The 12,111-nt window shown below is 33.7% G+C and overlaps 1 protein-coding gene across 2 annotated transcripts in view; it reads left to right on the top strand.

Annotated features, from left to right (window-relative positions):
* The window catches only part of LOC144453316 (signal-induced proliferation-associated 1-like protein 2), a 77,673-nt gene that overhangs the window by 51,434 nt on the left and 14,128 nt on the right, over window positions 1-12,111 (top strand). For both annotated transcript variants that reach the window (XM_078144574.1, XM_078144575.1), the window contains exons 12-16: window positions 564-709; window positions 4,687-4,801; window positions 6,800-6,937; window positions 7,822-7,937; window positions 10,672-10,802. In XM_078144574.1, coding sequence (XP_078000700.1) covers window positions 564-709; window positions 4,687-4,801; window positions 6,800-6,937; window positions 7,822-7,937; window positions 10,672-10,802 — 646 coding nt within the window. The remainder of the gene's footprint in view (window positions 1-563; window positions 710-4,686; window positions 4,802-6,799; window positions 6,938-7,821; window positions 7,938-10,671; window positions 10,803-12,111) is intronic.

Raw genomic sequence — 12,111 nt, 5'->3', positions numbered from 1 at the left:
CACACAACACAATAGTAGTACCCCATCAGTTTACCCTGACATCAAACACACACAACACAATAGAAGTACCCCAACAGTTTACCCTGACATCAAACACACACAACACAATAGAAGTACCCCAACAGTTTACTCTGACATCAAACACACACAACACAATAGAAGTACCCCATCAGTTTACTCTGACATCAAACACACACAACACAATAGAAGTACCCCATCAGTTTACCCCGACATCAAACACACAACACAATAGTAGTACCCCATCAGTTTACCCTGACATCAAACACACACAACACAATAGTAGTACCCCATCAGTTTACCCTGACATCAAACACACACAACACAATAGAAGTACCCCATCAGTTTACTCTGACATCAAACACACACAACACAATAGAAGTACCCCATCAGTTTACCCTGACATCAAACACACACAACACAATAGAAGTACCCCATCAGTTTACTCTGAAAATGATCTCCTCTTTAATCAGAATTTTTTTACTGTGCTTGCAAACTTTCTGACCAAATTGTGATGCTGTAAATTTGTGGTTTATTTTGAATAGGTTGAAGACTACGGACAGTCTGGAAGGTTGGACTGTATTTTAGGTATATCAGCTGAATCTTTAGTTTTGATAGATGAAGAGGAACATGAACCAATCTTTAGTGTGCCCTGTAAGTCTATCATAGGATGGACTTATCAACCAAATAGGTAGGTACAAACTCCAGTGATAATTCTCTCCCCCACCCCCACCCAGCACATTCTTTTCAATATTGAAAGTATTACCAATTGTATTGTGTCAAACAGAGTTGATTGGGAATTGACTTTATAATTAAATCATGACATACCAGTAACATTTCAAATTGATGCAATTTTCTAATTTAAACAGCTAAAATGTGCTTTGTTTGTTGTGGTGAATATTTGATAAACACTTGGACTTGAATACCTTTCAATAAAGTGTAACAGTCAAATGTGACAGTAGGTTAACTAGACTGAATAATAGTCATACAGATTATTATATGTGTTTGGCATAGAGAAAGAAGTTATATTGGTAAATGTCTAAATTTGAACTTGCATGTGTAGATGAAGTATTTTTGACTATTCATGATTGGTAATAGACTGCAAGCTGTAGATATAAGTATTGCAGTGTATGCAATTTGAATACTGCCCTCTAGTGGCTAGTTAAACTAAAAACAAAAGATGTGGATAAGAAAATTCATGATGAAGTTCAAAATGGACATTTAGGAAGGAAGGAGGTGTATTTATTTGTTTGTTTATTTGTTTGTTTGTTTATTTAATGGAAGATCAATGGGAGCAAGTCCCATTTACAGGCCCCTAAAAATGAAAAACTCAGAGGAACATGTCAAACAAACAAAACTAACAAAATGCACATAAAAACACATTACAAGGCAAATATTGAAAATCAATCTTGCCAGATGGACTTGCAAAAATTCCATTTTTAAAATTTCTCAGAGATAAGTTAAAGTCAACATTTGAAATACTACAACAAAGATTATTAAATGTTGTCATACATCTCTGAATGGCACACTGTTTAAAAACATTAATTCTACTGACATCAGGTCTAAAGCGAGTAAAAATTTCCGTTATCCTCTGTGGAACATTAAAACATAAGAGAATATATGAACTGTCATAAACATTATTTACACACTTGTATAAGAATACCATGTCTAAAAACATCCTCCACTGAGAGAGGATGGGCACATCGAAAAATTCACATAAATAAGCATAATTATGATGGTTAAAAATTATCCCAGTTTTATAACGAAGATTTTTGATGAATTTTTCCTGAACCCTTTCAATGCTAGTCTGTGTTTTCTTTTCCAACGGGACCAAACAATTGAGCCATATTCCAGAATACTTCTGACATAGGTAACACAGAGAGCATAGAGAGTTTTAAGAGAATGTATGCAAGAGATATAATTACAACTTCTTTTTGTATAAAACCCAGTCTCTAAAAGCTTTATTGATATTCAGTACCATCTTCCAATCGAGACACCAATGATACAGACGAGAAGTATGTCTGTGTATGTAGACAAGGTGTATGTCTGTTGTTAGCACTAGAGGTGTATGTCTGTTCTTATCACTGTGCTTGTAGGTGAAGTGTATGTCTGTTATCACTATAATATGCATGTCTGTTCTTATCGCTAGTGGTGTATGTGGACAAGGTGTATGTCTGTTCTTACCACTAGAGGTGTATGTCTGTTCTTATCACTAGTGGTGTATGTCTGTTCTTACCACTAGTGGTGTATGTCTGTTCTTACCACTAGTGGTATATGTCTGTTCTTACCACTAGTGGTGTATGTCTGTTCTTACCACTAGAGGTGTATGTCTGTTCTTACCACTAGAGGTGTATGTCTGTTCTTATCACTAGTGGTGTATGTCTGTTATCACTAGTGTATGTCTGTTCTTACCACTAGTGGTGTATGTCTGTTCTTACCACTAGTGGTGTATGTCTGTTCTTATCACTAGTGGTGTATGTCTGTTCTTATCACTGGTGGTGTATGTCTGTTCTTATCACTGGTGGTGTATGTCTGTTCTTACCACTAGTGGTGTATGTCTGTTCTTATCACTAGAGGTGTATGTCTGTTCTTATCACTAGTGGTGTATGTCTGTTCTTATCACTGGTGGTGTATGTCTGTTCTTACCACTAGTGGTGTATGTCTGTTCTTATCACTAGTGGTGTATGTCTGTCCTTACCACTAGAGGTGTATGTCTGTTCTTATCACTAGAGGTGTGTGTCTGTTCTTATCACTAGAGGTGTATGTCTGTTCTTATCACTGGTGGTGTATGTCTGTTCTTACCACTAGAGGTGTATGTCTGTTCTTATCACTAGAGGTGTATGTCTGTTCTTATCACTGGTGGTGTATGTCTGTTCTTATCACTAGTGGTGTATGTCTGTTCTTATCACTAGTGGTGTATGTCTGTTCTTATCACTAGTGGTGTATGTCTGTTCTTATCACTAGTGGTGTATGTCTGTTCTTATCACTAGAGGTGTATGTCTGTTCTTATCACTAGTGGTGTATGTCTGTTCTTATCACTAGAGGTGTATGTCTGTTCTTATCACTGGTGGTGTATGTCTGTTCTTACCACTAGTGGTGTATGTCTGTTCTTATCACTAGTGGTGTATGTCTGTTCTTATCACTAGTGGTGTATGTCTGTTCTTATCACTAGTGGTGTATGTCTGTTCTTATCACTAGAGGTGTATGTCTGTTCTTATCACTAGTGGTGTATGTCTGTTCTTATCACTAGTGGTGTATGTCTGTTCTTATCACTAGTGGTGTATGTCTGTTCTTATCACTAGTGGTGTATGTCTGTTCTTATCACTAGAGGTGTATGTCTGTTCTTATCACTAGTGGTGTATGTCTGTTCTTATCACTAGAGGTGTATGTCTGTTCTTATCACTGGTGGTGTATGTCTGTTCTTACCACTAGTGGTGTATGTCTGTTCTTATCACTAGTGGTGTATGTCTGTTCTTATCACTAGTGGTGTATGTCTGTTCTTATCACTAGTGGTGTATGTCTGTTCTTATCACTAGAGGTGTATGTCTGTTCTTATCACTAGTGGTGTATGTCTGTTCTTATCACTAGTGGTGTATGTCTGTTCTTATCACTAGTGGTGTATGTCTGTTCTTATCACTAGTGGTGTATGTCTGTTCTTATCACTAGTGGTGTATGTCTGTTCTTACCACTAGTGGTGTATGTCTGTTCTTACCACTAGTGGTGTATGTCTGTTCTTATCACTAGTGTTGTATGTCTGTTCTTATCACTGGTGCTTGAAAATGAGATTTAATCAGTTTTTTCCATGAAGCCTAATATATAATATAATTCTAAAAATATGATGTAACAGTGGAAATACAATATACTGTCACTATGGTACATGTGCCTCCTTTCCCTTGACATTTTGCTAACTTTTATTTGAGAGGGTATCTGTTAGCAAAAATACCAAACCGGGGAACTAAAAATCAGTGTGAGCATACAACCTATCAATGGGTACCGCTGTACTAATGACATGTCTGAGGAAAGTAATTGTCAATGGAATCAACACACACTGAAATGAAGAGATCCACATCACAAACATAGAATATCATTATCACCTTGCACAATAACATGTGAGAAGAAATAGTTGGCAACATAAAAAAAAAAAGGTGATTTCCACATGAGAATAAAGCTCTGTGTGGCTGGTTACCTCCTACATAGATGTCATTTGAGATTTAATCAATTACAGTGTCAACACAATTCTGTGATCAATGTACTTCTGTTGTTACTTTGGTTTACAGCTAAAAGTAGTAATTGTATATTTTATTATTCTTCAATGTCATCATTTGTTCTGCTGAGTTTCTTGTCACTAAGAGATGAATCGTGGAAAAAATGGATATCATCAGTTTTTTCAGATAAATGAAATATTAGGGAAAATATGATTTTATATTTCACAAGCTTTGCTAATGAGAAATTAAAGAAAATACTGGTAATGGCAACATTGAACATTTTGACTCATATTTCAATCACTGTATAATGAAAGAAACAGGCATTGTTGTAGCTTAAGACTAGAAAATTAATCCCATATTTTTGATTGAATGTGTGTAATCTAGCATAGGTGTGGTTTAACATCACAATCTCATATTTTTGTCTCGCTGATATTTAACGATAATGCATTTATTCATCTGACAGTATGAAGCTGTTCTACAATGAAGGTGAATGTATCATAATCCATTGTCTGGACAACGATTTGAATGAAATACCGGCTATTATCAACAGATTAGATCTAGTCAGTGATGGATGTCAGGTAAGACAAATGTTATCATGATCCCTTCAAATCAGATAATAACTCAGAAAAAAACAACCTTATAAGATATTATTCCTTTCTAAAGAGCTTTTCAGATCAGTTCCACTGTTGCAATAAATCGTGGTGCCCACTGCTTGACATTTCAAACATTTTATACTCTAGATGAACACATTAATATAATATAGTTTTCATGACTTTTGCTTTTTTCTGTATGAATGAAATGAAAAAAAGTGCCAATAGGCATACACTCTCATCTTATAAATCCTTTTAAAAACTGACAACTGATATGACCTTATTTAAGAAATAAAAGGTCTACTTTGTGATATGAACGATGATTGACCTTTGAAGGCTACACAAAATGTATGCATATTATATGTATGTTGTAATTGGTGAATATTGCAGTCATAGCAGCCCTTGGGACATATTTTGCCAATTTGAAGATTATGGTTAACTAGGTGTTATTTGAGAAATCTGATTCCCATCTACCATATATTCTTGAATATCACAACCACTTTTGTTAATGAACACATTGTAGATTAGGTACTGTCATCTGTATGAATCAGCTAAGATATAAATGTAAAGAGAGATATGAAAAAAATTTATACTGCATGATTTGATATGAACTCTTTGCATTTATGACTGTGTCTGTTAAAGTTAAGTATTTTACATGGCAGTATCGTGGAATAATTTGTCCTCTTATGATATATCTGGTCCAATCAAGGGAAATAAAAAGGGGAGGAGCAGATAGGGGTCACCCAGTTTCGATTACCATTAAAATTTAGCTGTGAAAAACAGTTGTCTTGCAGAGCTATAGAAAAAAGTTAGTCCAGAATAAAAGAACTCCCAAGTAATCGTTAAGACTCTCCTGATGAGATGACACCATTGACTGATGTGACAACTTGTGATTGTATTCGTGACCAGTAAATGGACAAATCAGAAACCTGTAATTTATTGTAAGAGCAAATGGGCATTGTAGGGAACCTTTCTTGTGTTCAAAGTATACTAGTGAATAGTTCTACCAGTCAAGTATTTACCACACTTTAAAATAATTCCCCAATCTGATTTGTACATTTGAGAAACTATTGTTACCCTTCCCCTGTGTGCAGAAGATGAATTATTATTAGATATTATTCTGCAGTATATTACTTAGTTCAGCCAAGGAAAATACAGGTTACCTAAGGGGCCTTGTCACTATGAGTTGCAAGACAAGTATTGATGAAACCTTTAGGTCACGAGTAGTTTTCAGCTGAATATAGAAAATTAATGAATTTTGTGTGTTTCATGTTGTGTGTAGGTGGATATTTTGTTTGAAATGTACAGTGGGGATCAGTGCATTTGCTAAAATTAAACAGTTTAAACAAGAATGTGATAATTATGACATTCTTTTCACACAGTATCCTAGGTAGTTTATGAAATTGAATGTGGTAGATGGAAATGTTGTGGGATTTAATCTCAATAGATGTGTAGATTTTACAATTAATGAGAGACATCAACTCCTACTGTATTATTTGAAGTACTTCACTCTGACTCTTACATAGATAGTTTTCCACAAAACTAATGACTGTGTTTAATTATATACAGTAGAATGAAATTAAGACACAAACAGTTTGAAATATGTTACTTAAAGTTTAAAAAAAATATTCTTCTTTTGATGACAGAACATAGTAGATTTTATTTGAGTGTAGTTTCACCAATTTGAGGGGAAGTAATTGTGTCATGTTTTGCAAACTAAATTTGCCATGAAGAATCACAATTACTCAAATCTGACTTAGCTCAACTTTTTTCATCAAAAAACAATTTGAGACAAGTTTTGCCAACCCAAATTTGACTTGTCTTGAAAAATAGCAAACCCAACTATAATTTGGCTGCAGTGTTTCATCTTTGATCAATATCGAAAAATTAACCTCAAGAGTTTTTGTCAGCTAATATTAATGCAGCCCAGATATAATGCTGCTATAGTATATGATTCTTACTACCATTGTACTGCTGGCTTTGTAGGCATCCGAGATTACATTGAGGCGGAATGGATTAGGACAGCTGGGTTTTCACGTGCACTATCAGGGATTGGTTGCAGAGGTTGAACAGTATGGTTTTGCATGGAAGGCTGGTCTCAGGAAGGGTAGCAGGCTTGTGGAAGTATGCACTGTCTTCTTATTGTTCACATACACATAGATATGATCCACATACACCATACATACATACATACATACATACATACATACATACATACATACATACATACATACATACATACATACATACATACATACATACATACATACATATATACATACATACATACATACACACACACACACACACACACACACACAGATTCAGAACAAATATATGTATTCATATCAATTAAGGGGAAAATGCATTTAAAATGTAGTGTATAAAATGACGAGAGAAAAACACACTACAGTAACATACATGTAGCATGCCTATGTAATCAGACAAAAACATGAAGTGTGCACATATGTACATGACGTGCACATATATACATGATGTGTACACATAAAAAAAGTCAATACACATAACATGTGCAAATCACCCAGAAAACAAGTGTACACACATGACATGTTCACCTAGATAAATCAGAAAAAAACCATGCTCATACTACATTTTTTTGTATAGACAAACCAGAAAAAAGTGTATATATACGACACATAGACAGACCAGAAAACCACTCATGTACATGTTGTGTGGTTAGAGACTAGAACAACAACAACAACACAACAATAAATACATTTTAAAATGAACATAGCATAAAATACCAAACACTCATGATGTGTTGACATCGTCAAAGACAACTATCTCTTCCAAGACAAGGTGAAGGGGTGATAAAATTCATTGCACCCACAGAGGTAGCACAATATCCAATAGAAGCAATAATGGATAAAGTTCACCTAGATGGCAGATCATAGCCATTCATTATTACATATGAAATAGCATTGCCATGTACAATAAGTTCAAAATGAGCAACTTAACTACATGCAGGTGTTTTGTTTTTGTCACAGATATGTAAGGTAGCAGTGTGTACACTAACGCATGACCAGATGATAGATTTACTGAAAACGTCGATGAATGTGAAAGTTGCCATCATACCACCCCACGAAGATGGAAGCCCAAGAAGGTAAAAATGTCCAGATTGTTACTTTATCTTATAAAAGAGTCCGGCATATATGTAACACATCAAATATTATGAATCCTGGCTTTGTTAATTATATTTAGTCTCTGTAGGCAAAAGAAAAGGGGAAAAAAGTAGGGGATGGGTTGTTGATTTCTTGCAATATTCAGTAGTTCTAATTTACTAAGTATGTTTATACCGTAGGATGTATAAGTTAGCTAAATTTGATGGGTATGTGTTCAAGTATTGGGGAGATAACTGTGTTGTCCTTGGGTTGTGTAATCCAATAACTTGGGTTGTTATTAAACCCCTCTAGATACTACTACTGTTTGTAGTCAAGCCATCCACAATAAGTGTCTCACTACACTTAAGATATTACCTGAATGTAATCCCACTTTTTCCCAACTTGCTTAATTCTTTTTTGTGAACAAACCAATATCTCCTGGTAGAAAGAGAGTTAACTTCTGATAACTCTCTATTTTGATAGCTCAGTTTTCATGATATTTTAAAACATCCCTAAAACTTCTACCATGTTGTGTTTTAAGTGAATAAATTGTATTGAGGCAATTGACTCTCAATATTCAAACAAATCTACAAGCAACATCTACTGACACAGTATAACTGATCAACTGTATATTTGTAATTTTAATCATGTGTACATAATACACTATATATTTTGAGTCATATTGAGTACCTTGCTGTGAATTTCTGTATATAAATATGTGAGGGGACAGTCCCATCAGAATAACTATATCACTGTTCTTGAGATACTAGAATGGAATTTAAAATCATAACGCTCCATAACCCAATTTTTCAAGGTACATAAAAAAAATAACCACCCAACTTGTACCTGCTTAAAGGTTACTGAGTTATTCATATTCCTTACTACATTGTAGATATGTTTGAATGTTTAGTTAGTAAATGTCAAGTCGGAGTCAATGAAATGTTACATGAAAGTATCCTAGATTAAAGAAAATTAGAGCTTTTATCTAGCTATATGAAGAAAAGATTAAAATAGTGATAAAAGATAACATGAATGATAAATGTACAAAGGGATAAACTTGAAATTTTCATCTCAAAACTTCAAAACAATGTCATTTATTTATGTCCTTGCAACATTTTAAAGAATGAAATTACAGCTAACACTATAACATGTGATTGGTAGTGTCAGTTATTTCAATTTGAGAACAATTGTAGACAGGTTTTTTTTCTTTGAAGGCTTTACACAGAAATCTGTTGTTTTAGATGTACTTTCTATTAGCTGATATGATGAGCCGTTCTTAGCCTCTCAGCAGTCCGGCCAGCTGAAGGGGATCTCTTACCTAGATATTGTCATTTCATGTTTGACACCCACTCACGTACATTGAGTTATTCACATGTCCCACATATTTGCAAATAGGAGCTCTAAATATTATTAACTTTTAAGTCAACTGTTAAATGGAGGTCAGACTGCCTAGTTTGCTCTCAGTGACAGATTGAAATCACATAATTATATATATCACATTCCTAATACACCTTATAGCTTAGAATCACCTATCTTTCATTTTTCATTATTTAACTGCCAAGGTGAACAAACTTTTCATGATGGCTATTTATATTAATGGCAATATCACCAAGAAAGCTGTAAATGTCAGCCCTATCTGCAGATATATTAATGGCTGTATGAAGGTTATAAATTACATTTCAAATGTTCTTAGCTGTTTTGATCAGCTGATAATGTGTATGCTGTATTTAATTCCTAGTGGATGGACATCGTAAAACGTTTTTAGATTTCTATCATTTTGTGATCCCTGCTTGGATGCGTCTAGGGTGTTAGATCTAAAACAGAGATATGTATATAGTTCCAATATAGATCTATAATTCTTGAAAACTGTACACTCGAAGAGTTTTAAGTTTGAGACCTGTTACTGTTTGAGAGGAAGGGAGGTTAACCAAAGTAATATGAAATAAACACCTTGAAAGTACACAACAGAAAGTGCAAAACAGTGAAATCTATACCAAGTTGGATGTTATGACCTAGAAAATAATGTTTAAAAAGAGATATTCAAATGACATTGAAATATTAGAGAAATGTCTATGAACTCTGGGTTCATAGTTACAAATGAAAATATCTACTCACGTAGTTAAACAAATTTCAGAAGTGGTGACTCCCATATTTTCACTGTCTCATCAGCAATGTCAGGAGTATACTAGTACAGTGAAAATAAAGAAATAAAAGTCCTCTATATTTCACTGATTAGTCGAGATTGACATTCTCTACAATCACTATCCTCTCCATGTATAGTCTAACTGACAAATTTTACTGAAAATCTAGCTAAACCTGCTGGGGAAAGGCTGAACAGTGCATGTCAGTAGTAATCTATCACACATTGACAGGCAGTTGTAATTGGTTACTTTATCGTGACAGTTGCTCATTAATCTACAATTAGTATGGCTGTGCTTGATGAAATCATGTTTATACCAACTCACCAATACCATTAAACTATCGCTGTTGGAGGTGAGCACAGAATCTTGTGCTAAAGTAACCAGTTTGACTATACAGTGGAGATGATCATTGTGATCATAATGCATGTAGGAAACTAGACTGTTCTCTAACATATCATCTAAGTAAATCTTGTCTTACCAGGGTACTAGCAAAATTGGATAATAAGTGAAAAATAAAGTAAATATGTGATATTGATAGCGTGACAAAACAACACAAAAGGAGCTAAACAGTTTTGTTTTATATTTTGAATTACAGAGGAATACCCAGCCTGGAGGTGACCGGTAGTCATGGCAACTATGGTTCGATTGAATATTTTCATAGAAGTCATAGTAGTAAGGGATACATTACAAAATCACAGACACTGGGTTCTTACGTGTCGGAGAGAGGTAAAAACTAACATTATTATTTACTTGAATTGACAAAATACATATATTCACCCATAACTTGGGAGAAAAACATCATTAATCATAGATTAGTGGCAAATTTTTGTAACTTGTGTTTATAAAAAATATGTATCATGTCAGAAAACTGTTATTTATAGATTTTTAGCAATTTTTGAGATTCAATATCAAAATGATTTTTCATATTGATTATGTTATGAAAATGTTTGTATGTGATGAAGACTATGGGGAGAACTATATGATATTGAATGTTTGAAAAAGTGTAGATTTTCTTACATTCAAGTATATGTCAGTCATGGTTGATAAAATAATGCATAGTCCAGAATTTTTTAGTTATGAATTTAAAAAATACAGTTTGCGCAGGAGAACATATTGTATTGGCAGTGATATGAAAATATTGTATTGGCAGTTATATGAAAGTATTGTATTGGCAGTTATATGAAAATATTGTATTGGCAGTTATATGAAAGTATTGTATTGGCAGTGATATGAAAATATTGTATTGGCAGTGATATGAAAGTATTGTATTGGTAGTGATATGAAAATATTGTATTGGCAGTTATATGAAAGTATTGTATTGGTAGTGATATGAAAATATTGTATTGGCAGTTATATGAAAGTATTGTATTGGCAGTGATATGAAAATATTGTATTGGCAGTTATATGAAAGTATTGTATTGGCAGTGATATGAAAATATTGTATTGGCAGTTATATGAAAGTATTGTATTGGCAGTTATATGAAAATATTGTATTGGCAGTTATATGAAAGTATTGTATTGGCAGTTATATGAAAATATTGTATTGGCAGTTATATGAAAGTATTGTATTGGTAGTGATATGAAAATATTGTATTGGCAGTTATATGAAAGTATTGTATTGGTAGTGATATGAAAATATTGTATTGGCAGTTATATGAAAGTATTGTATTGGCAGTGATATGAAAATATTGTATTGGCAGTTATATGAAAGTATTGTATTGGCAGTTATATGAAAATATTGTATTGGCAGTTATATGAAAGTATTGTATTGGCAGTGATATGAAAATATTGTATTGGCAGTTATATGAAAATATTGTATTGGCAGTGATATGAAAATATTGTATTGGCAGTGATATGAAAATATTGTATTGGCAGTGATATGAAAATATTGTATTGGCAGTGATATGAAAATATTGTATTGGTAGTGATATGAAAGTATTGTATTGGCAGTTATATGAAAATATTGTATTGGCAGTGATATGAAAATATTGTATTGGTAGTGATATGAAAGTATTGTATTGGCAGTTATATGAAA

This window comes from Glandiceps talaboti, chromosome 2 (assembly GCF_964340395.1).
Source record: "Glandiceps talaboti chromosome 2, keGlaTala1.1, whole genome shotgun sequence".
Classification (NCBI taxonomy): Eukaryota; Metazoa; Hemichordata; class Enteropneusta; family Spengelidae; genus Glandiceps; species Glandiceps talaboti.
Note: the sequence above shows the minus strand (reverse complement) of the source record. Positions and strands in the feature narration are given on the sequence as shown.